Source organism: Rhineura floridana, chromosome 4 (assembly GCF_030035675.1).
Source record: "Rhineura floridana isolate rRhiFlo1 chromosome 4, rRhiFlo1.hap2, whole genome shotgun sequence".
NCBI lineage: Eukaryota > Metazoa > Chordata > Lepidosauria > Squamata > Rhineuridae > Rhineura > Rhineura floridana.
This window is the reverse complement of record NC_084483.1, coordinates 209,484,837-209,510,746: the sequence shown is the minus strand read 5'-3', so window position 1 is coordinate 209,510,746 and position 25,910 is coordinate 209,484,837. Positions and strand designations below refer to the sequence as shown.

At 50.1% G+C, this 25,910-nt stretch overlaps 2 protein-coding genes across 5 annotated transcripts; both read right to left on the bottom strand.

The window, feature by feature from the left end:
* Positions 1-36: 36 nt before the first annotated feature.
* On the bottom strand, positions 37-9,342 carry LOC133384029 (putative mediator of RNA polymerase II transcription subunit 26). Of its 4 annotated transcripts, none has more exons than XM_061625885.1 (5): positions 8,802-9,342; positions 4,969-5,058; positions 2,827-3,532; positions 2,305-2,511; positions 37-1,241 (listed from the first exon to the last, which is right to left on the bottom strand). In XM_061625885.1, exons 1-5 carry the CDS (start codon positions 8,862-8,864, stop codon positions 1,027-1,029), a joined length of 1,281 nt encoding a protein of 426 aa, XP_061481869.1. In that variant the 5' UTR covers positions 8,865-9,342; the 3' UTR covers positions 37-1,026. The 4 variants fall into 4 exon arrangements, with proteins under 4 accessions (XP_061481869.1, XP_061481870.1, XP_061481871.1 ...); XM_061625886.1 differs by lacking the exon at positions 8,802-9,342 and adding an exon at positions 8,353-8,458; XM_061625887.1 differs by lacking the exon at positions 37-1,241 and adding an exon at positions 1,248-1,449.
* Positions 9,343-12,455: 3,113 nt separating this feature from the next.
* Positions 12,456-25,547, bottom strand: SLC35F6 (solute carrier family 35 member F6). Its single transcript, XM_061625883.1, has 6 exons — positions 25,327-25,547; positions 20,447-20,519; positions 19,685-19,856; positions 18,775-18,987; positions 17,179-17,289; positions 12,456-14,725 (listed from the first exon to the last, which is right to left on the bottom strand). The coding sequence occupies exons 1-6, from the start codon at positions 25,401-25,403 to the stop codon at positions 14,244-14,246; spliced, it is 1,128 nt and encodes a 375-aa protein (XP_061481867.1). The 5' UTR covers positions 25,404-25,547; the 3' UTR covers positions 12,456-14,243.
* Positions 25,548-25,910: the final 363 nt, after the last annotated feature.

Here is a 25,910-nt window from a genome sequence, read left to right as displayed (position 1 = left end):
GTAGTGAAGAAAATGTGTTCTCTCAATAGGCAATGGTTCAGTAGCCCAACTATTAGATTTATTCCATATTTCCCACCAGGGACACAACACAAGGTAATAAAGGTGCTTGAGAATACCTGGATTTGCACTTCCTGGTCTCTGCTGCCAATGCCACCCCTGGGTGTGAGGTGCAGCCCCATTTGAGACTTTTCTCTGCAATGTCAAGTCTTAGAAATAAAGCTAAAGACCACGTCCACAAATCCAGACATACAAAAATGTGCAAACAGTTGCAGCCTGTTCTGGTCTCCATAGTTAATACTAGCATCCGTGTATGTCCACATATGGTAGAAATGGCGTGCTTATGACTAGTATCCTTGACAGTCTTCATACAGTTGTTTTTTTTCCGACAAAAAGCACTTAGGGGTATTGGACAAGCCGAAACATTTGCATCAGACTTGCATCTAGTTGCAAATTTTGGATGTCAGGCAGAGGACACAAGCAACCAAAAGTTGCCAGTCTCTGTGGGCACCCCCATTTGCACTCTGCCACCCAATTACCATTCTAAAATCCAGACTCCAAGATCAAATTGTTTGCAATTTCCCTCTTGACAAATTGGGTTCAAGACCTGCTCTTGCAGTGCGTTAGGCCAAAAAGGATATTTTATTTGCAGGAACTCTGAATTAAATTGCCTTTCTGTATTTAACATTGTGGCTTCAAAGTGGGCTGGTGGCCTTTGGCAACCTAAAGCCACCGGTCCCTTTGCAAGAGGACGGTGTTGGCCAAGGTGTGCCTCTCTCTCTCTACGCTGCAGCTGTTGTGGGCAACGGGCAAAGTCCTCTCTGGCTGAAGGAGCCTTTATGAATGTGGCACACGGTGGAAGAGGCATACGAAGACTCTGGCTGCAGAGCAAAAGGGCAACGTACAAGTCGAAGTGGAGAAGCCCTTGAGGTGGTAAGCCAGGCTGGGCCCAACTTTGCCGTTACCATCCTCAACCAATGAAAACTGATTTCATATTTCAACACCGCCACCGACACAGAAGTTGGAGCATCAGATACGGCAGCAAAACTCATTGGTGGCCTCGACAGCGGAAGCCAAAGCGGCCTTGTTCATCTCACAGGCGTAGAATCCGTCCTGAATGCTGTAGCAGGCATGGAGCGTCCTCACCAGAGCGCCATGTTGCACCTGCCGCTTGGTGTCGACAATGTCTTGGCGGCTGTGCTTTGGCTTAAGGTGCAACACAACCAGGAGGGCCTTCCGCACACCTGAAAGGAGAAGCAGAACAGCAACAGCGACACCAGAGGCCTTTGCGGCAGCAGGAGGAGGACTGGGCTGGAAGGGGACCACAGCAGGCCACTCATGGGTGGGCCGCCCTAGTTGGAGTGGGTCCGTGAGGGGGAGGAGGAAAGCACGTCTGCTGCTAGCTGAATGGCTGGTGAACTGGAGTCTCGATGCCCAGTGCAAACATCTCTGCTGGAAAGAAGTGAATTATTTGCAACAGCATAGGGTAAAGAGGCTGCCGTTAAGCCAGAGATGGGGAGCCTGTTGTCCTCCACGTGACGCTGGCCTGCACCTCCCATCATCCCTGACTACTGGCCAAGCTAGCTGGGGCCGATGGGAGCTGGAGGGCCAGAGGTTCCCCTTCCCTGCATGGAGCTGTGCCTGTGTGTGCAGGGAGGGCCAGTGGCAGAGCACCTGCTGTCCATGCAGAAGGCCCCTGGTTCAGTCACTGGCAGCATCTCCAGACAGGGCTGGAAAAAGATTCTCGCTGGAAACACTGCAGCGCTGCTGCCAGTCAGTGTCAACAATACTGAGCTAGGTGGACCACTGGTCTGACATGGTATACAGCAGCTCTTGAAGTAGCTTGCATCTGATGCAGGTGGGGGTGGAGGGAGAGAACGAGGAAGGGGGAAGCCATGAAGGGAGACCAGCACACCTCTGGCCTGGTGCAAACAACCCAGAAACATTAAAGCGAGTCCTGGCTCTCTGGCAGTCTCAGAAGGGGCAGATTCCCAGCATCCTTTCATGGTCTGCCGATTGCTCAGTCCAGCCTTCCTTGCCAGTCTCCCATCATACAAATCTTCCACCGAGAGATATTGATTTAACTTTTCTAGATATACGCTCATGGCCAAGGGCCCAGCTGCGAGGAGGGCCCTAAGCCAGCCCAGTTACCCGCCTTCTGCTCCCTCGGGCAGATAAGAACATAAGCAGAGCCTGGTTGGTAAATCAGGCTGGGGCGGCATTTAGCCCAACATCCTGTTGTCAGAGTGGCCAACCAGGTGCCGCAGTGGGAAATGCACAAGCAGCACACAAGCACAACTAACTTACTGTTGAGTCCCTCAAGGGCACGGATGGTGTCGGTGCCCATGCGGGAGACGACAGGGCAGAAGCGGAGCAGAAAGCGTTCCGACTCCTCTTGATAATCCTCCAGCTGGAGAGCGACTCCAAGGCCGGCAAGGCGCTTGGACACCTCATCCACAAAGTGCTTTTCACAGCCGCCGGTGTGCCCGGTGGTCCAGACCTGCACGGGGAAGACTGGTGAAGGGAAGAGAGTGAGGGGCCAATGTCACTTTCAGATCACTGCTGCAAGGGAAGCCACCAGATGACCTGAACTCCCGCCCCCCACCCCATCTTGCCATGAGTACCCCAGCTGGCTTGAAGCCGCAGAGCAGCCTCCACCAACTTCCAGACGTTTTTGAATGACAACTCCCACCAGCACAGCTGCGTCAGCTGGGGCTGATGGGAGTTGTAGTCCCAAATGGCCGTGCCGGTTGGGGCCTGGTGAGAGCTGTAGTCCAAAACATCTGCCAGGCACCACGCTGGCGAAGGCTGAGTTATGGCGATGCCTACCTGCAGCCAGTGGAGCCAACGTTTGGCACACTGATTTCTGGGTTCCTCTCTGGCTTCTCATCTGCTCTTGCCGAAGCCACTGATTCTCCTCCAGCAGATGGGATACTTTGAATTCCTGGTTGTTCACCGCCTGCTGAAGCTGCTGATTCTCCTCCAGCAGCTGGGATACGAGGTCTTCCTGGTCCTTCAGCTCTTGCTGAAGCTGCCGATTCTCTTTGAGCAGATGGGCTTGTTGCTCTTCCTGGCTGTTCTGCAGCTGCCGATTCTCTTCCAGCAGGTTGGATACTCGCTCTTTCTGGCTGTTCAGCTCCTCATGGAGCTGACGGTTCTCTTCCGCCAGGTGAGATACTTGCTCTTCCTGGCTGTTCTGCAGCTGCCGATTCTCTTCCAGCAGGTTGGATACTCGCTCTTTCTGGCTGTTCAGCTCCTCATGGAGCTGACGGTTCTCTTCCGCCAGGTGAGATACTTGCTCTTCCTGGCTGTTTTGAAGCTGCCGATTCTCTTCCGGCAGGTGGGAAACCAGGTCCTGCTGGTCGTTCAGCTTCTGACGGAGCTGCTGATTTGCTTCCAGCAGGTTGTAGTTTGGGGCCCGCAGGCTGCTTTTCAGCTGCTGATTCTCAGCCAACGTTTGGGCACTGATTTGGACGGCCACCTGCAGGGCCTGGAGAAAATCAGAGGCCAGGGGGTGTGAGGTGCTCCTCAGAGCCTGCAAAAGGAAAGGTTCCAGGTTGTCAGACAACACAAATGGGGGTGGGATGACCCTAGAGCACAGTGGGAAGCTCCTCAAGCTTGATAACAGGGCTCCCAAGACACCCCAAGGAAGCCTACAAGTAGGGTGTGAACGTGTTGGCCTTCCCTTACCCATCCCTAGCAACTGGTTTTCAGAGCTGTACTGCCGTGGAACATGGAGGTTCTACTCAGCTATTATGGCTAAAACCCACTGGCTAGATCTGTCCTCCATGTAGTTCTCTTTAAAAAATCTATCTATGCTAGTGATCTGTTCCACCAGTCGAGGCTTCGTCAAGCGGGCAATCTCCAGATGTCGCTGGATTACAACTCTCATCACCCTTGACCATTATGATGGTCATTTCTTACGTACTCTTCACCCTAAGGTCCCAGGGCATGTTGCAATCATATAAAAATACAATATGAGTGTCAGTTCAAACAGTGGTTCCCAAATGTTTTTCCCCACGGATCACCTGAGACTTGCTGAAGGTCTTTGAGGACCATGTCATGATTTTTCTGCCTGTTGTAGCAATTGTAATGCACTGTGCTAGGTGCTGTATGCTTTTTATTGCTGCCTTTGTTTTTTACACTTTGCATTTTATTGCATTTCCATCTGTATTTCATAGAATTCAAATTGTAGTACCATAAAATATAATGTAAGAAATAAAAGAAAATCTAATGAGAATTTAATGCAGTCATATATTAAATTATTGATATTTCTCCCTCCAATTTTCACATCTCCTTAATCTTGGTCCAATCTCACTTTCCGTATGAGATGTTCTGGAAGGCAGCTGTGAGAGAACTAGAAAAGGTCCTCAAAGGCAAAGATGTATCACTGAACACCAAAGTCAGGATCATTCAGACCATGGTATTCCTGATCTCTATGTATGGATGTGAAAGTTGCACAGTGACAAAAGCGGACAAGAGAAAAATCAACTCTTTTGAAATGTGGTGTTGGAGGAGAGCTTTGCAGATACCTTGGACTGCGAAAAAGACAAATAACTGGGTGTTAGAACAAATTAAACCAGAACTATCACTAGAAGCTAAAATGATGAATCTGAGGTTATTGTACTTTGGACACATCATGAGAAGACAGGATTCACTAGAAAAGACAATAACGCTTGGAAAAACAGAAGGGAGTAGAAGAAGAGGAAGGCCAAACAAGAGACGGATTGATTCCATAAAGGAAGCCACAGACCTGAACTTACAAGACCCAAACAGGGTGGTTCACGACAGATGCTCTTGGAGGTCGCTGATTCATAGTAATCGACTTGAAGGCATATTACAACAAAAGAAAAACAGTGCAGTCATGCTGCGGACCACCTGAAGGAACCTCGTGGATCACTAGTGGTCCAGAAGCCACACTTTAGGAACCCGAGTTAAAGCAATTTTCAATCAGGAGGAAGGGTGACTTGCCTGCAGGTCTGACTCCAGAGAGCCTTTTTGCGTCTGGTTCGATGCTCTCCTTGCCGTTGGACAAGCTCTGCTCCCATCTTGCTTTGGATGCTGTAAACAGAGGAGACATGGTAGAAGTGTATAAAATTATGCATGGCATTGAGAAAGTGGATAGAGAAAAGTTCTTCTCCCTCTCTCATAATACTAGAACTCGTGGACATTCAAAGAAGCTGAATGTTGGAAGATTCAGGACAGACAAAAGGAAGTACTTCTTTACTTCCATGAAACTATGGAATTTGCTCCCACAAGATGCAGTAATGGCCACCAGCTTGGACGGCTTTAAAAGAAGATTAGACAAATTCATGGAGGACAGGGCTATCAATGGCTACTAGCCGTGATGGCTGTGCTCTGCCACCCTAGTCAGAGGCAGCATGCTTCTGAAACCCAGTTGCCGGAAGCCTCAGGAGGGGAGAGTGTTCTTGCACTCGGGTCCTGCTTGCGGGCTTCCCCCAGGCACCTGGTTGGCCACTGTGAGAACAGGATGCTGGACTAGATGGGCCACTGGCCTGATCCAGCAGGCTCTTCTTATGTTCTTATGTTCTTAAGTAGCATGAGCAGAAAGCAAGCAGGGGCCCGCCTATGCCAAGGAGACAAGGGCCACACAAACAGGGCCTCAGCAATGGCAACACTACGTCAGAAGAGGAGGAGCCACTCTTAAATCCACGGATGACTCTCATTTATATGGACTGGACTGCCTTCAAATCGCTCCTGGCTTATGGCGACCCTGTGAATAGGGTTTCCATGGTAAGCGGTATTCGGAGGGGGTTTCCCATTGCCTCCCTCTGAGGCTGAGAGGCAGTGACTGGCCGAAGGTCACCCAGAGAGCTTCATGGCTGGGTGGGGATTCAAACCCTGGTCTCCCAGGTGGTAGTACAACACTCTAACCACAACGCCACACTGGCTCTCATTTATATAGCATTGTGTTAATTAAGAAAATGCTCTCTCTGTCAGATGTTTAGCCTGCCCTTCCAAGGCTGGTCCACCCTCTAATCCTCATAACAGCCCTGTGAGGTAGGTTAGGCTGAGCCCTAGCGACTAGCCCGAGGTCACACGCAACCTTTGTGGCTGAAGCAGGGACTCAAACCCAACCCTCTCAGCTAGCCTTCATCAACCTGGTTCCTCACAGATGTTTTGGACTACAACTCCCATCAGCCCCATCTGGCAGGGTCACAGGAGTTTTATTCTGAAACATCTGGAGGGCTACAGGTTCCTCACCCCCGGCCCAGACCCAACATTCTGCTTTCAACCCCTAACCCTAACCCTCGCCTCACGCCTGCCTTGCTCGCCCGCGGTCCTCAATTGCCTTGCCACGCCTCACGCTCACTGTGCTCCCCCCCTGCCCCCATGGAATGCTGCTGTCACACTGCATGACGATGTACAAAATATTGTATGTATAGGTTAATATTAAAATAAATTTAAACAGTTTGCAATTAGAAGGAAAGGTCAGGCCCTAAAATTATGGATTTCATATGGTGACTTGATCCAGCAGGCTCTTCTTATGTTCTTACCATTGAGCTATTGAGCTGCTGGAAGTCAGTTGAGCTTCGCATTGGTGGGCTTGCAGGACAGGCTGGGGAGGAACCCTGCACTGGCAGTCTCCCCCCTCCCAAAGCCCCACTTTACAAGACCAGAAGACACTTCACCTTAAGGATGCTTTTTCTCTGTCAGCAAGAGAGGGGTGCTGGGTTTTGGGGTGAGGGGCTTGCCAAAAAGATACCTGGCACCCCCTTGATTTTTGCCAAGGTTTTAAGGTGTGTGGTCCTGGGGCTCATGCAGGCTGTAACCTCAAACCTTGATTACTGTAACATGCTTTACTTGGGGTTGCCCTTGCAGATGAAGCCTCCCCCCCCCTTTATTTTTAATCCACTGTTTGTTTATCTTGTATTTTGGTTATGTTTTGAAATTGGCTTATGGACTATTCTGTGTTTGAAACTTTGTTGTTTTATGGTCATTATATCTTGGCTATGTTTTGAAATTGGCTTACTGATTATTTTATGTTTTTGTCACTTTATGGTTATTGCGTTTTGTAGACTGATTGAGATGCAGGTGTGTTAGCGGATATATAATTCATGAGGATATTATCTTGCAGATTCTGATGTTTAATTTGTTTTATCATTTTATATACTGTAATATTTTATTTCTTCTGTAAACCCCTTTGCAATCTTTGTTGATGAAAAGTGGTATATAAAATGCTTGAAATAATTACTTGAAATAAATGTGGTCTGGAGGCTTCAACTAGTGCAGAATGCAGGGGCCATACTGCTCACAGGAGCAGAATACTGGCGACATTTGACTCCACCTGCTGAGAGAGCTGCACTGGTTGCTGATTTGCCACCTGGCGAGGTTCAAGGTACTTGCATTAATTCACAAAGCCCTAAACAACCTGGGCTCAAACCACCTTATGGGCCATCTGATTCCTTATGCTCCACATCAATAACTGAGATCTTTCAGTGCGGCACTTGTGGTGGTTCCCCATATGGACCCTAAGGTGCTGTTTGCCTTCACCAGGGACTAAGCCTTGGCGTGGCAGACCCTGCCCTGTGGAACTCCCTGCCGGTAGAGGTTGGCATCTTGTGAAAACTGAATTGTTTAGGCTAACCTTTGTAATTTGACTTTTTTCTTTTTAACTAATCTGCATTTATTGCTGCTTGATCGATGCTTTTAATTATGTTTTTATGGTTGTTTTAACATGTTCTACTCCACCTAGACTTAGGAAAGTGTGGATTATAAATACGTAAAATAAATAGACATACATACATAGATTTATTTTAGCACAGTCATTAACCAAAACAGAGATAATAGTCAAGAAATTGAAAGAAGGCTAGGACTGGGGAGGGCAGCTATAAGAGAACTAGAAAAGGTCCTCAAATGCAAAGATGTATCACTGAGCACTAAAGTCAGGATGACTCAGACCATGGTATTCTCGATCTCTATGTACGGATGTGAAAGCTGGACAGTGAAAAAAGCGGATAAGAGAAAAATCAACTCCTTTGAAATGTGGTGTTGGAGGAGAGTTTTACGCATATCATGGACTGCGAAAAAGACAAATAACTGGGTGTTAGAACAAATTAAGTCAGAACTAAAATGATGAAACAGGTTATCATACTTTGGACACATAATGAGGACATGATTCACTAGAGAAGACAATAATGCTGGGAAAAACAGAAGGGAGATGAAAATGAGGAAGGCCAAACAAGAGAAGGCTTGATTCCATAAAGGAAGCCACGGACCTGAACTTAAGATCTGAACAGGGTGGTTTATAACAAATGCTCTTGGAGGTCGCTGATTCATAGGGTCGCCATAAGTCGTGGTCGACTTGAAGGCACATAACAACAACATACATACCCAGATACGTAGATACATAGATGCCACTGCAGCTAAAAGCTCAGCTAGCCGCCCTTAGCTGTGCGCAAGGCCTTGCTAAAGTTCCCTTGCTCGGCTGAGAAAGCCCCCCCCCCCGAAGGATGAGAGCACTTCCACTTCACTTTCACTTTCTTTTCCGTAGCCTTCGGTTCCGGCAGGGGCCCTTCCTCTCGCTCCAAGGCCCCTCCCCGCCGCACGGGAGTCTCATCAGCAGAGCAAGGGAAGCATGGTCCCCACCCCCACAATATCTGCTTTAGGCGCGAGAGGGAACAGCTCTCTGCACATGCCCAGCGGCTTCTCCCCTTTTACCCATTCCAGGGATGAACCCCGGAGCCTGTCTTTATTGCAAGATCAGAGCATGTACAAAGCACCTCGCCGCCGCGACAGCCGCTCTCCCGTCCCTCCCCGCCGCATCCTGGCGCCGACCGCACCTTTCCTCTGGACGCATCCTCCGGCGCCTTCTTGGCTCGTGAACTGCCCCTTAGGCTGAACATGACCGGCTGCTCGGGCAGATCCGGCCCGCTGCCGAAGGCGCAGGAGGGCGCTGGGCGCCGCCGCCGACTCTTCTCTCCACCCGCAGCAGCCCTCCTCGCGGTCCTGGAGCGACCCACGCCCACCTCGCGGGAGCTCCCCTCCTTCTCCCGGCCGGCTCCGGCTGGGGATCGCGCGGACGCTGCGCTTCCTCCGGACTCGGGGAACCCCTGCACAGGTGCGGGTGGCTCAGGCGCCGATCCCGCCGCCCATCGCGGTGGAAAAGGAAAGAAAAGCCTCCCCCCCCCCGGAGGTCAGCAGGCCCATTGATCGGCCTCGCGCAGCCCTGGCCGGGGGCTCTGGAACGCCCCGGGCATGGTCAGGGCACAAGGAGAGCAGCAAATAGCTCCTGGGGCAGCTCCCGAATTAACAGGCCAAAAGGGCCTTCCGGCCCCAGCCAGGGCTCCATCCAAACCCAGGAAATGCCTCACCAGGAGGCTGATCCCAGCAGGACCTTGATCTGTTTCGGTTTCTGACAAAGAAAACCAAGGGGCAGCCCTAACTGCTGGTAGAAGTGCAACAATAACTCGCCATTTGCTGCCCTTTGGTGGCAGTAAGTTTATTTATTCATTTATGATTTGATTTATATCCCGCCCTTCCTCCCAGCAGGAGCCCAGGGCAGCAAACAAAGCTCTAAAAACACATTAAAACATTATAAAAACAAACCTTAAAATACATTAAAACAAAACAACTTCAAAAACATTTTTTTAAAGCTTTAAAAACATCTTAAATAAAAAGGGTTTAAAAATAGCTTAGAAAAAAAAACGTTTAAAAAAAATATTAAAAAGCAATTCCAACACAGAAGCAGACTGGGATAGGTCTCAACTTGAGGCTTGTTGATGAAAGAGGAAGGTCTTCAGGAGGCGCCAAAAAGATAACAGAGATTTAATATTTAAAGTTAGGGACTTCCACAGGGTAGGTGCAGCCACACTAAAGGTCCATTTCCTATATTGTGCAGAACGAACCTCCTCATAAGATGGTATCTGCAGGAGGCCCTCACCTGCAGAGCGCAGTCATTGACTGGGTATATAAGGGGTAAGACGGTCTTTCAGGTATCCTGGTCCTGAGCTGTATAGGGCTTTGTACACCAAAATGAGAACCTTGAACTTGGCCCGGTAGCAAATGGGTAGGCACTGCAATTCTTTCAGCAGCAGGGTGACATGTTGGCGATACCCTGCCTAAAGTTGGCTCACTTCATCTTTTCTAATGCTCAGTGCTGGGCCCAGTGCTCTTCAACATTTGCGTTAGTGACTTGGATGAGATGGTGCAGGGAATGCTTACTGAATTTGCAGATGATTCAGTATTGGGAGGGATACCTAATACCTTGGAAGACAGTAGCAAAATTCAAAGGGATCTTAATAGGCCAGAGCATTGGGCTGCAAACAGAATGAAATTTAACAGGGATAAATGCAAAGGTCTACACCTTGGAAAAAGAAACCAAGAGCAGAGTTACAAAATGGGGGATACTTGGCTCAGCAATACTACATGCGAGGAGGATCTTGGGATTGTTGATCACAAGCTGAATATGAGCCAACAGCGCGATGTGGCTGCAAAAAAGGAAAATGCTATTTTAGGCTGCATTAACAGAAGTATATTTTAGTTTCCAAATTGTGTGAAGTATTACTTCTCTATTTGGCACTGGTTAGGCCTCATCTTGAGTACTGCATCCAGTTCTGGACCCCACACTTTGAGAAGGGTGCAGACAAACAGGTTCAGAGAAGGGCAATGATGATCAGGGAACTGGAAACAAAGCCCTGTGAGGAGACTGAAAGAAGTGGGCATGTTTAGCTTTGAGAAGGGAAGATCGAGGGGTGATATAGCACTCCTCAAATACTTGAAAGGCTGTCACACAGAGGAGGGCCAGGATCTCACCTCGATCGTCCCAGAGTGCAGGACATGGAATAATGGGCTCAAGTTGCAGGAAGCCAGATTTCGGCTGAACATCAGGAAAAACTTCCTGTTAAGAGTGGTACGACAATGGAACAAATGACCTAGGGAGGTGGTGGGCTCTCCAACACTGGAGGCATTCAGGAGGCAGCTGGACAGCCACCTGTAGGGATGCTTTAAGTTAGATTCTTGCATTGAGCAGGGTGTTGGACTTGATGGCCTTATAGGCCCCTTCCAACTGTCGATTTTATAAATCCAGAAAGGGGTTTGCACCCTCCCTTAGCCCTGCCCCCCCACAGCTGCAACCATCTCAAAACTTTCCAGAGAAAGTACATTGATGTTTAGGAAATGGATCATTAACCCCAGGCTGATTCAAACAGTTTAGAAGAGGTGGAAAAGGAGAAGTGCCTTTCCTCTTATGGCTCTCTCCATGAATCATCCAAGTTCCCCCTGCTGCTTTCTAAAAGCTCTCCAAATATATCCTCCCTCTTGCAGAGATTCCAGCACATGCTTTGCATACGGATGGTCCCAGGTTCATAGAATCATAGAGTTGGAAGGGGTCTGTAAGGCCATCAAGTCCAACCCCCTGCTCAATGCAGGAATTCAAATCAAAGCATTCACGACAGATGGCTGTCCAGCTGAATGCCTCCAGTATTCCATCCTTCACATTTCCAGGTGCAAAGACCAGGTAATGGGAAAGACTATTTTCTGGCCACGACTCCCTCAGTGGTAGCTGCTGCCCCTTGGGACTAGTGGGGTGGAAGGCAGGGAGAACGACAGTAAGTGGAGGCAGAGTGACCCCGAGTTCTACAAGGGGGGAGTGACGCTGGTGCAGCAGTGCCCCATTTGCCCTCAAAGACCAACCTCCATGGGATTTCCTGCCGGTAAGGGTAGACTGGGCTTCCCCAACCTGGCGCCCTCCAGCTGTTTCTGATGGCTCCCATCCAGCATGGCTGAGCTCCCTTCAGCATCAAAGCTGGGGCTTGATGGGGGCTGCAGTCCAAACATCTGGAAGGTGGATTAGACACTCTTGGCCTAGATAGACCAAGGATCCAACATGGCTGAAGGTAGCTTTGCAATATTCCCAGAACTGAGAGCCCTCAGTGGTGGGCTGAGGAGGGGATCTGAACCTCCATTTCCACAGCCTGCATCTCTCACCAGTACCCCCTGTGGGTTTGAAACTGAGCATGCCACCCTTACTTTAAAGCATGTCTTGATTCCTGTGTTGGGTGGAAGGCATGCTGTTTTTCTGGACTCCCCCAAGCAACATTTAAGAAGGCTGGCAACTTTTGTTGAGAGTTGAACAGCCTGTAACCCTCGCAACAAAATGCACAAAGGCCCAACAAACTTTCACACATTATGATTGCGCACATATTCTTCAGGGTTTTGTGTGCAACGTTTTCCCCAAAACCTCTTTTGGCTTCGTTGATAAAAGGGATGTGATTACTGCTATCACTGCCACCATCTTCATAGTTGCATTGCAGTGAAACCCCTGCTAAGTTTTGGGGTTCTAGCCTGCTCCTTCCCAGGAAACTGGAGGTGTCCCCTTTTATCCTGATTGCCACATAGACCCCCCCCCCAGCCCTTGAAGCGAACTCCACAGAGCTCTAGAGACAACCCAGTTTCAAAAGCCCCATTCAAAAATGCTTCACTTAGGCATTCAAAAAAGCATTTCCAATCAGTCTGTTTTTATTGGTAAATCAATGTATTGTTGCTAATATTCCCAAGACAAGGGCAAATCCACCCCTCCCTCTCCCCTACCCCAATATGCTCAGCATCCGTAGCAGCAAAGGGGTCCACGGGTTAGGGCCTGCCCAGCATCTAAGAAGGAGAGTCCTGGCTGCATAGTCTGTACATCCAGCTGCACGCTTTCTATGGCCTTGCCTCGAATGCCCTGGGAAAAGAGGGGCACCCTCTGTACAACTGAGACCCCAAACCAACACCAGAGAGGCCTCTCTCCTCCCTTCGGCCCGCCAGGGCGTCTGCACTCACATTAGTCTTGCTGAAACAGTGGCAAGGAGTTCCCAAGCTCACGGTCAGGAGAGCAATGCCTTTCACAGACCCCACACCAGAGTGATGAGGCTGGAAGTGGGTCGAGATGTGAACTCTCAGCTCCTCCCTGCTGCCAAGACAGAGGGGAATTAATCCACCATGTGCCACAGACAGGTAGACGGAAGAAGGGTGAAGCAGCCACCTCAGCCTGCAGTTACAGCTCTTTAAAGCACTCCAGGATTCCTGTCGGCCCCCATCTCTGAGCTCCAGTCCTAAGTAAAAAGCAGAGACAACCTCCCTGCAAAGGTGGGTAAAGCAGCGTCATCATATACATGGGCATGCATGGGGTGTTCCCTTTCTCAGAGCCCTGGATTGCAGTGACATGATCCATAGTATAAGCAGCCCCACTTCAGAGGCTCTCCCTAAAGAGTTTTACCAGCCAGAGTGGCGTTCACCCAAAAGCGGATGCGAGAGGCATGTCCCAGAGTGCCTCTGCCATGTGGCAGAGAACTCTCAGATCGCGCCTGACTGCACCCTGCATCACCCGTGCAAGTGTTAGCAGCGAGCCAAGCAGCTCACAGACCCACAACGTCAGAGAAAGGGGCCTGCTCTGAAGAGTTGCCTCCTGGAGAGCCACAAAGTGTGATCAACAGGAGACCTTAAAGGGACATGCTCATTTGCTCCCCTTGGGGAAGTTTTTAGCACTCGTGTGTGGAGGGACCCACTGGCCCTCCAGATGTTGCTGAACGCCAGCGCTCATCAGTCCCAGCCAACATGACCAACGGCCAGGGAAGATGGAAGGCCAAAGGTTCCCCACACCTGTTGTAGCAGGAGGGAGGGTTAGGGAAAAAGCCAATGTTGGCAGGTGGGCAAGGGTCAGAGCACAGCATCAACCTGGTGCCCTTCAGATGTTTTCATCAGCAACATCTGGAGGGTCAAAGGTTCCTCACACTTGCCTAACAAGAAAGGTGTACTGGGTGGATGCAGTGGGAGCTACCACGATGTGCCCCCCCAGTGCCAATTCTGATGCGTAGAGGCAGATTTTAGATGGTTTCCTACCAACCAACCAACCACAGGCAGACCTCACACACCTAGTGACCCCTTAAAGCAGGGGTGGGGAACCGTTCACCTCTAGTTGATACTGGAGTCCAGCTCCCATCAACCCCAGCCAGCATGGCCAATGGTCTGGGATGATGTGAGCTGCAGTCCAGCAACAGCTTGGGGAGTGGAGGTTCTCCTTTGTGGTTGCAATGGGCACCTCAGCTGCTCTTTCTACAGTGAGCAAAGCAGCCCAATGGTGGAGCAGCATCCAAAATTTTAAGGTGAAGCAGAACACCCCCCAAGCGCAAGCGTGCATCCCAAAGCCACTCTCATGGTCCAGTCTGCAGGTCCCAGCAACACTGACCGGCCTGTCCAACAGGCCCAACAAAGTTCCAGAGCAGTCAGGGGGGGTTCCACTGCAATCAGCTGTCCCCATTAATGGAAGCTGCTCCTGCAGGCAAGAGGCCTTCTCTTTCTGCATCCGTGCCTGGGACATCCGCCAGTGACCTCCCCCAGGGCAGGCGGGCAAGGAGGGGTTTGTGCAGCCCGTTGTAAAGGGCGGTGCCAACAAGGAGGATGAGAAAGCCGAGGACCTGCAGCCCGTGGAAGGCCTCCCAGCCCACGGCCAGGCTGACGGCCCAAATGACCACAGTGCGCAGGCTGTCGAGCACCATCCGGGTGGTGGCGCTGATCTCTTTGGTGACGCTGATGCCGGCAAAGTTGAAGAAGGCAATGCTGCTGATGTTCCCCAGCAGGGCCACCGCAATGAGCGGGACGTGGCCGATCTGGCAGAAGGCGTCAAGGGCGTCTTCCAGCACCCCCCGTGGGTTGCCACTGAAGCTGCCCCCAGGGATGTAGTACATGGGCACCAGCAGCACAGACAGGATGACAAAACCAAAGAACCCTGGCCAGAGAGGAGAGAGAAAGCAATGCTCAGAAGGAACTTGGGGACCACGTCCACACCAACTGATCCAAGGTTTCCTGACAATTTATTTTATTATTGCATTTATACCCCCCTTTTCCTCCAAGGAGCTCAAGGTAGTTTACATGGCTCTCTGCCTCCTCATTTTATCCTCACAACAAGATATGCTGAGAGGCAGTGTCTGTCCCATGGTCACCCACTGACATTCATGGATGAGTGGGGATTTGAACCCTGGTCAGAGTTCGACATTCCAACTACTTTGCCACACTGGCTGTCCTAGGTAAGTCAACTTTGGTAAATCAACCAAGCACTTGATTTCAAGTGAAAGGAGCCTTCCCCCAACCTGGTGCCCTCTAAATGGTTTCGACGACACAAGAGGTGGAGAGTCGCTTGTCATCCAGGATTTTGTTGGGCCTGCAACTCCCATCAGCCTTGAGCATTGGCTACGCTGCCTGGGGCCGATGGGAGTTGTAGTTCATCAGCCGCTGGAAGGTCAAAGGCCTGCCACCCCTAGACTACACCATGAGGCCCACCCTCTTAGGACCCTGCTTGTAGTCCAAAACATCTGGAGGGCGCCAGGTTGGGGGAAGGCTCATCTAAACACTTTCCAGGAGTTGTAAAACTTCAAGGAAGGTACTTGTAACAGATGATGGCGTTGGGAGGAGGGCAACAGCTTTTCCTTCAGCAAGAAACAGAACAAACCTGCTACTCTTGGAATCACAGGGGAGTAAGTTACCTCCAGTGGCATCAAGATCTCATAGGGAGATCAGATATTTATTTTTAAAATATATTTGTACACCGCTGTTTTGTTAAAAACATCAAAGCAGCTTACAACGCGTTAAAAACAATGCTGTCCCACAGGCTCAGGAAAGCACCAGGAAAACTGCATTAGAATGGCTGTTCTTTCCACTAAGTGTTGTCCAGTACTCAGCCTGTTGGCTCCAGCACAGTGCAGGACCCTCCACAGCGCTTGAGAACAGCCAGTTCCCCCCTCTTTGTTTAACTTTAACACGAGATTCCAGTTGAGCACAAGAATTGCAATCATGCCTTTAACACCCCCTTGAACCACTTCTGATGACAGATGGAAACAGGGAGACACTTTATACTATTGGACCATTGGCTCCATCTAGGCCAGTACAGTCTGCACTGACTGGCAGTGGCTTTCTGGGGTTTCAGACAGGACATTCCCAGCCCTACCTGGACTGAACCTGGGCCCTTCTGCATGCAAAGGAAGTGCTCTACCACTGAGCCACAACTCTTCCCCAGATGAGCGGTCCCTAATTTCTTTCCCCACAGACCACTTGAAAATTGCTGATGGTCTTTTACAAAGCGCTGTGCGCAGGACTTGGCAGGTGCTGCTGATCAGCAGTGCTTGCAAACCCCTTTTGGCCCAGCCGCATCTTTTACCTGCTCTGCGTCTAACGGCATGGATGCTGGCAGATGGACAGGCCTTGGCCAAAACGGCCCCAGGGGCCAAATGGGGAGGCCCAACAGGCCTAGGTAGGCATGCAGACCATGCATGGGTCCCTTGCCTCTGCTCTAGGGAGCGGCCTACCTTGCCTTTATGGATGGGCCAGCTCCGTGCAGCAGGAGAGAGAGGCAGGCTCAGCTGGGTGAATTCCTTATTGATTGATTGATGAAATTTATTATCCTTCCCTCCCTTCCGGTTGAGGAAAAGGGCTCTCCGTGGGCAACATAGGTAGTGCAGGAGCAACGCACAGATGGGTGCCCATCAAGTTAAAGCCCTCCCCTTTTAAAAGTTGGCCAACTGTAGCAGTGAGCCCCCCACCCCAGAAAGCAAGCAGGGTTTAGATCCGCAGCTGATCTAGGCGTGGGGGTCGTGTTATTTTGCCTCCCAATGAGCAGCGGCTCAGGAGATGGCCACAAAGATAGACCTCTGTTGCCAGGTGGCATATTCAAAACCAGGGTTTATGCAGTTCAGAAGGAGTTCATTTTATTGGGCAGTATTCAGCCCCAGCTCTATTCAGAGTAGACCCACTGAAGTGAATGGACATGACTAACATAGGTTCATCAATTTCAGAGAGCCAGTGTGGTGTAGTGGTTAAGATGTTGGACTACGACCTGGGAGACCAGGGTTCGAATCCCCATACAACCACAAAGCTCACTGGGTGACCTTGGGCCAGTCCCTGCCTCTCAGCCTCAGAGGGAGGCAATGGTACACCACCTCTGAATGTCGCTTACCATGAAAACCCTCTTCATAGGGTTGCCGTAAGTCGGAATCGACTTGAAGGCAGTCCAGTTCTATTTTTCATTAATTTCAATGTGTCTACTCTGAGTAGAACTTAGTGGAATACAACTTGTTGAGTGCAGTCGTTTTAATTTTATTAAAAGGCAGGGACAGCAGACTAAGAAATCAAATGGAAGGGCCCCAATCCCCCTTCTCCCCACCTCTCCTCAAACACCTCCCTGCATACCTTCGGTGCCGACAGCCTGTAGGGGGTGGACATTGTGCTTGTAGACAAACTTCTCCTCTAGCACCATCTGGATGGCGACAATCACTTGAGCCATGATGATTAGGAGGTCACCTGTGGGGAGAAGAGAGTCTAGGGGCTTCCTGAAGGTATCCCCTCCCCTCCCCACTCAATTACCCCCTAAGATTGGAAGGAAATGCCCATATAATCGTGTTCAAGTTGGTGAAGCTTGGAGAGAGGCTTTTATATATATTTTATTTCTCGACTTCTCATGCATATTATTGTATTGTTTATATTGTATTTTTCCTTTTATTGTGGGCCACCTTGGTTATTTATATGTAATACATCCTGCTGTTCTATTAAATTAACTATAATACTTACTAAATACTTGTATACTAAGCGCATAGTTAAGCTGTGGAACTCACTCCCAGAGGAGGCAGTGATGGTGACCAACTTGGATGGATTTAAAAGCGATTAGACAAATTCATGGAAGAGAAGGCTGTGCTCTGCCTCCATAGGTGCAAGCAGGATGCTTCCGAATACCAGTTGCTGGAAACCGCAGGAGGGGAGAGTACTCTTTGCACTCAGGTCCTGCTTGTGGGCATCTTCCCATTAGGGGCACCTGGCTGGCCACTGTGAGAACAGGGAGGCTGGACTAGGTGGGCCTCCTGTGGCCAGATCCAGCTTCAGGCTTCTTAGAATCATAGAATCTTCTTATCTGCTAAAAGCCACTGACAAATCTATCCTTCATTAACAATTTATTGCAATATAAAACTGTCATAAAATATAGTATTATATTATACTTTTTAAGCATCACTGTGAATAGCTAGATCAGTTCTGCTTTCTGCACATCTCCTTGAACATCTAGATTAGGAAAGCTCAAACTTTTTTCTCACAGACCACTTGAAAATTGCTGGTGTGTGTGTCTCAGGAGACCATTTAATGTACTTTCTTCCTGTAGCAGCACCAGGCATCATAGTCAAGTCAGGACCGTATTGTGAAAACTGCAGGTCCCAGGTGAGATGGTTTGGAGGAGCTCCCCTTAACTGGTAAATGTGAGGGTAGGATGGGTAGTCTGCACCAATGAAACACTTTGAAAACCTTGGGCTGCATGCCCTTAGCCAGTTCAGTAATCCAGCCCTGGCCAAAACAGCCTCACTCTCCATCATCAGCAAAAATAAAGTAAAATAAAATGGAGTCCAAATACTCTCAAAGTGCACCACAGACCACCCAAAAGATGCCTGTAGACCACCAAAACTCCACGGGCCACAGTGTGATCGAGGCCAATGGTACAAAAACGCAAACCCTAAATAAAAACAGGGAAAAGGAAGCTGCTTGGGGTTTCGGAACAGAGGAAGTCAGACCATTGGTCCATTTAGCTCTGTACTCTTTACACTGACTGGTAGCAGCTCTCCAGACTTTCAAGGCAGATACGTGGAGATGCTGACTCTTCCTGAACCAAAACAGGCAGAAGGAAAAAAATTTAACCAACTGTTAAACTGGAAGCAGCAGGAGACTGAGGAATGTGGACCCCGAAGGAGAGAAGCACTGCAGGGTATGAGCAGAGCAGCCCTCCCGGTTTGGACATGCCCCCCGTACCTGTGATGACCTCGCTGAGGTTGTGGGTCTGGCCACTGCTGCTGCTCAGGTCTGCCAGCCCAACCACCAACAGGCCCACGATGGTGACCAGAATGCCCAGCCACTGGCTTAACACCAGCTTCCGCCCGAGGAAGGCCACCGACAGCAGCCCCGTGAAGATGATCACGGCTCCTCGCAGCATCTGGAAGCTAGACGCGCTGGTCATGTTCAGAGCTGGAACGGAAGGAAATGAGGGTGGAGGGAACGATTCGAGGAGGAACGTTTAGCAGCAAACATATGCACACACTGGAAGAGTTTGCTCTGCCGAAGCAGGTCTAGGAGGCCGCATGTTTGTGACTGCAGAAGATGGAATATGGTCTCAAATAGACTCCTGAGAACCTGAGTTCACTTTTAAAATAATAGTCATGTTTCTAGATCTCATGGTGGTAGAGGATCTCCCCACCCCCCCAAAAAAAAGATAAGGACAGGAGGTGAGGGTAAGGTGGCAATACGGGTTTACAATTGGGAACAGACACAGGACCGATCCTGAGTAAAATCCTACCCTCAAAACTACTAGAAAGTTAGTTTCTATGTTGCTATAGCAACAGCTGCATTTCCCCACCCTTGACCCTAACCCTAACACCTTGCTTGGCATTCTTTAAGTTTAGAGATCTGCACAGATTGTAAACCACAGTTCCTTCCTTGCTAAGCAGGTGCTACGTCAGGATAGGCCACTGTTACACTATATTACTGAGCCCAAAGACATAACTGGCAGAGATAGCAAAGTAAGTACTCCAAAAAGGCATGCATTACAAGCATTTGTTTTTTTTAAAAAAGAAAAGTGTATGTGCGTATGAGAGATCCTCAGCAAAACTCCCTACACCATCCTAGCCCCAACAAAGGAGAAAAACCACAACCGAACAACACTTACCCACATACATGAGGCTAGTCCCTGTCATGTCACACAGTGCCGGAGCCAGGAAAAGTAGCGGGTTAAAGGAGTGAGGAGAGGCCATGGTGGGCTCCGGCTTCCGCCGGTCACTGCACAGCAGGAGGTAGAAGGCAGCCAGGCAGGTCAACTCCCCCAGGAACATGCCCACTGCCTGGAATGCAACCAAAAGGTTTGTGGGCTTCTGGATCACCACTAGAAGCACATCACCAGTATGGGAGAGTCACCAGACTGGGTTGGACCAAGGACTCCAGTGGCCTGGGATCCAGCTTCCAAGCAGCCAAATTCTCATGCCTCCGAGGTTCATGGAGGATCCATGAGAATTTTGGTCACACTTCCTTAAAAAAACAAAGCTAAACTAAGTTGCCAGTTCTCATGACTGAGGTGGAGGTGCCAATTAGAAACCTGCCGTAAGCACTCTGTACGGCTTGGGGAAATGGATTTTTTGTGCTCTTGACTGAATGCCCACTCCCCCACGCCCCTCCTCCATTCAACGTGGGTTTGCCTGCCTTATTACACTTGGACACTTGGAAGCGCTTTGCAAACTTCATGCAAAACACACACATGCACAAAAACAAAACAAGGGAATTTGCAAAATTAATTTTGAGCACCAGCACCGAGTTCTTCTGAGGTGCAAAGTCTGACGAAGCAACACCCGCAGCATCACAGAGCAACACTGAGACAAGGGAACAAAAAACAGCAGAACCCTTTTCATGATGGCTGACCCGGTTGAGCTGGCATTACCTGCAGGAAGGGATGCTGGAAGCTGTATGCGGCAGTTCTGCTGCAGCCAGGAGCATTCAGCTTGTCAGCCCACCTGAAAGAAAGGAGGGTCGGTCAGAACATAAACACCCCCCTGCTCTTCCGTAGCACCTACTCGAGGCTGGCATGTGGCAGCTCAGGCAGGATTCAGCAGCCTGAAAACCTTATCGGTTGCTTTTTGTTTTGCTTTGAAACCCAAAGGGTTGCATCTGGTTAAGCAATACTCTGTGCAGACGCACTGAAGTCAACAGACATAACCAACATAAGCCCATGGATTGCAATGAGTTTATTCAGAGTATGACTTTGTTGGGTATAATTTATTGCTGGCATGTTAACACAACCCTGAAAATATGAAATAGGGGTAACATGACATGCAGGCTTCAGTCTTATACCACTTACTTGGGAATAAAGCCTCATTGGACTATATAGGAACTTACTTCTGAGTAAACATGTAAAGGTTAGGAAGTATAACTTTATTTTATAACGTACTGTATATTTTTAACTGCTGGTTTTATTTATATTTTGAAAATTCTTTTAGGCCAACATGTTTTTAACCTTTTCATCAATATAATTTTAATGTCCGTTTTAAATTTCATGCAAAATACTGGGAAGTTTTTAACAATTCAGTGGCATGCAAATTCTGAAAATTAAAAACAAAGCGCCTGGGAAAGTTTCAGCTAGGAGATTGAGCAGAATCTATACAAGTCCAAAACATCTGGAGGGCACCAGGTTGGGAAAGGCTGGCTTATAACAGCAGCAAGGGGTCTGGAGACCTCCCTGGAAGGCTGTTGCATTGGCTTTGCTCTTCCATTCAGAAAAGGAAAGCCTATGGGCTCTCTGATACTGGAGCCCTTCAAGAGGCAGCTGGACAGCCATCTGTCGGGAATACTTTCATTTGGATTCCTGCATTGAGCAGGGGGTTGGACTGGATGCCCTTATAGGCCCCTTCCAACTCTACTGTTCTATGATTCTAAGAGCCATGGCTCAATGGCAGGGCACCTGTTTTGCATGCAGAAGGTCCCAGGTTCAATCCCCAATGGCTCCTCCAGGTAGGGCTGGGAGAGACCCCTGCCCAAAATCCTGAAGAGCCGCTGCCAGCCAGTGCAGACAATATTGATTTCTATGGACAGATCTGACTTAGTGCAAGGCGGCTCCCTGTGTTTCTAAAAGGAAAGTTTGGCTGCCTCTTTGTTCTCCGCCTGAACTTGTCCCCTAGCCTAGCAGCAAACATGTCTAGGTGCCAAGGTGTCACTCCGCTGACATCAGGCCACGCTCCACCCTGGTTCTTGGAACCGGAATCCAGCACATAGCAAGAGAGGAGAGCCTCCCACGGATCGGATGTTGGGGCTGCCACTCATCTTTGGCAGAATTGACACTTGGAGAGACAGGGAGCCACGCTGCATGGCAAGACGGACCGCTTGAGTCACCTCTTAAGAAACGCACACAAATCAGGCTGCGCCGGTCCTTCGATGGCCTGGATATTTCTAGCAAACATTCCTGAGAAAATGCAGGATGCTGATTTGCATCTGGTGAGGCTGCAATGGGTCAACCGCTGTCCTGTCCACAGTTGCTTTCATGGTTGCAAGAGGTGTGGGGACCCCCACAAATAGAATCATAGAACAGTAGAGTTGGAAGGGTCCTATAAGGCCATTAAGTCCAACCCCCTGCTCAATGCAGGAATCCAAATCAAAGCATTCCTGACAGATGGCTGTCCAGCTGCCTCTTGAATGCCTCCAGTGTCGGACAGCCCACTACCTCCCTAGGGCATTGGTTCCATTGTCGTATGGCTCTAACAGTTAGGCAGTTTTTCCTGATGTCCAGTCGAAATCTGGCTTCCTGCAACTTGAGCCCATTATTCCGTGTTCTGCACTCTGGGACGATCAAGAAGAGATCCCGGCCCTCCTCTGTGTGACAACCTTTCATGTACTTGAAGAGTGCTATCATATCTCCCCTCAGTCTTCTCTTCTCCAGGCTAAACATGCCCAGTTCTTTCAGTCTCTCCTCATAGGGCTTTGTTTCCAGTCCAATAGAAAAGGCTCCTTGCTCCACACAGCCTCCTTCCATTGAACCGGGGTGGGGGGTGGGGGGTGAGGGGGGTGGAGCCAGTGCGCTCATCCTTGCTGTCCCACCCTCATGTGCAGGCCCTATTGCTAGGCAGAGTGTGGCAGCTGCCCCAGGCTGAAGATTTTAGACGTGATGAAAGGACAGCAAAATATTAGTTATTTAATGTGTTCTATCTTTACTGCCTGGGAAGAAGAGATGGGCTTGCGGGATTTTGAGCCTCAAGTGTCAAAATAATTTGTCTGATCTTGAGTATTGTGAAGAGGGAACACCATTTGCTGCTCCACCTAGAAGGGGCTCTAGTGTCTGCTTCTGCGTAGGACCATTCAAGTTTTGGGCTGGGCTGGCCAACCACTCACACTCACACGGCTGACTGAACTCCTAAGCAAAGCATGCAAACCAGTCTAAAGGCAGCAGCGCCTTTTTAGCCAAGGCAGCAGAATTTCAACCTCCCCCTGACTGTGCAACTTTTCAATCCACTCGCTTACTCAGCCTTAGATTTTGCAAGAAGGCAGCCAAGAGGGAAACAAGGTTTACTCAGGGCTTTTGTCAAAGGGAGGAGTGAAAATCCAGAATACTACAGGCTTCAAAAGCCCTGCAGCCATAGGAATGCCACCTCTGTGTTCACGATCACCAGAGCCAGGTGCAAGGGTAAAGGGAATAAGGCCAGAGATCACAAGGGCACGCTCAAGAGGAAAGGAGTTTCATCCCCCCAAACCCCCCAGCCTCCCCCAATTTAGTCACCCTCCAGAGAATAAGAAGGGCCATTGGTAAAACATCTGCTTTGCTCACAGAAGGTCCCAGGTTTAATCTCCAGGTAGGACTGGGAATGTCCCTGGCCAGAAGCCCAGGAAAGCCCGCTGCCACTCAGTGTAGCCAACACTGGGCTAGATGGGCCAGCCGTCTGACTCAGTATACGGCAGCTTCCTGTGTTCTTAAGAACGCAACAGCAGCCCTGCTGGATCAGGCCAGTGGCCCATCATCTTGTTCTCACAGTGGGCAACTAGATGCCTATGGGAGAGGTTCCTGTAGGCTATTCAGACCAACCCCCTGCTTGCTACAGGAAATTTGGAACATCTTCAACTAATGGCTGCTCAGCCTCTGTTGGAAGACTTCAGGAAGGGAGAGCCCAGCAGCCCCTAGCTTACTGGCTCCATTGTTGAACTGCTCTTGTGGTTCAGAGGTTTCTCCTAATGTTCAACCGAAATCTATCCTCCTGTAACTGAAATCCATTAGGTTTAGTCTTTTCGCCCTCTGGCAAAATGAAGTCTTTGTCCTCTTCTATGCAATGGCCCTTGGGTATTTGAAGAGAGTTATCACCACACACACACACCCCGTCTTCCCTTCTACACATCCTTCTGCCTTACTATGTGCAAAGCCAAAGCCAATTCTCAGGAAATATTATCAGTGACAAATGAGTTGGACGCATGGCACAAAAGGACACAATATATAAGAGAGATGGGGGGGGGCAACAGTCCCTTGGTCAAAGCAGCTGACTTTTTTTTTTAAAAAAACCACATTTTTTCAGTCTCTCTCTGTCCTAGATATAAAGAAGTGTTTTCTAAAATGTGTCTTCAATCCAGAAAATACGGTCAAAGATGCTTCATTAGAATACAGTTATGAGAAGTTTATCTGAGGAGAGAGGAAGTTCCCTTCTCTCGATTCTCCCGCATTTCTGGCTCTGGAATAACAAGAATTGTTAATCACGTTACTGAATGAATGCTGTGGGGCCTCCTCAGCCCGGAGAAGAAGGGTTCAGAGCATCCTAAGAAGAGCCTCGCAGCACCTGGATCCGGGCAAAGGGGCCCATCTAGTCCAGCATCCTCTTCTCGCGGTGGCCAACCAGGAGCCCACTGTGGGAAGCCCACAAGTAGCGCCTGGGTGCAGGAGCACTCTACCCCCTCCTGCCTGCTCGGAAGGGGCCTGGATCCGCCACCTCCCAACAGCCGCTCCCGTGTTCACCCAGAACTTAAAGCTCTGGCCAGTGGGCAAAACTGCCAAGGAGAGGAAGGGGGCCGGGAGCATAGCCTTCCCCAATGTGGTGCCCTCCAGACGTTTGGGGCTGCCACTCCTAACCAGCCCCGGCCAACCCAGCCGTGTAGTGCTAGGGCTGTGTTGCTGATGGGAGTCCCAGTCCAGTACCATCAGAAGACCATCAGGGTTAGGGTTGCCAGGTTCAGGGCCTGAGACTGATCCTGTATCTTTAGGAGAAGAGAAAGCCAGCCAAGTGCAGGTGTTCTCGCAACTCTGTAATGGGAAAAACCACAAGGTGGAATTCTCCCTTCCCCCTGCACAACTTTTAAAGATGCAGAAGACCTCTTGGTTGCCAGGCCCGGCCTCCAAGGTTTTTCCCATTATAGGGTTGCAAGAGCACCTGCACTTGGCTGACTTTCTCTTCTCCTAAAGATACAGGATCAGTCTCAGGCCCTGAGCCTGGCAACCCTAAGAGGGTGGAGGGGCTGGCCAAGGAGGCCCCATCGAAAGCCAGCATCTCCTCCCCCCAATCTCTTCTCACTCGGAGGCAGCCACTGCTTGCTCCAGGAAGCACCTTATACTCCCTAACCCGCAACAGGCGCCCCCCTCAATGCGCTGGCCCCCGAACGCCGGGCGGCGCACTACCGGCTGGAAGCTGCAGGCAGCCCCGCGCATTCAGACCCTCCCCGCATCACGGATTCGATTACCTCGGCGACCTCCCCCCCCGCCGCCCGTGTAGGAAGCCCCTTCGGCGCCATTCGGCCAGTGGGGGGTGGGGGTGATGGCCTTTGATTACCCCCCAAGTGCCCAGGCGAGCCCCGACTTACTTGGCCGAGAGGGTGTTGATGGAGCCGGTGACCAGCATCAGACCCGCGAGGAAGAGCTGGTACTTGGTCCAGGCCATGTCCGCTGCAGCCCCGCTCTCTGCGACCCGGCCCCTCTCCCCCGCACCACAAACCCGCCGCTGCCGCCGGCTCGCTCCCGCACCAGGAGATCACGTGACTGCCGCCGGTCAGCTGACGGCAGCCGGAGGAGCCTCCCAAACTTGGGCCCCGCCCCCTCGCGCCAGTGACCGGGCGGGGGCCGGGCGTAGTGGGGTGCCCCCACCCACGACCGAGCTTCATTCTGTCACGTGGTGATCTGCACGGCTGGGGGCTGCAGGAAGCCGGAGGAAAGGAGGGCTCCCGCTTTCCTCGTTAATGCCAATAACTGCTGCTAATTAATTGCTATTTATGGGTTGCACGCGACTAAGTAGCACTCAGAAAAGACCTTCCTTTTCTTTTCCCAGGTCTATGCGTTTCCTCTCTCTTTAATAAACTTGCAACAAAAAAGTTATGCCCGTTATTTTCAATAGGTCTGCTCTGAGCAGGATTTATATTGGCTGCAATCCCTTATGTCGTGGCAAATGCAC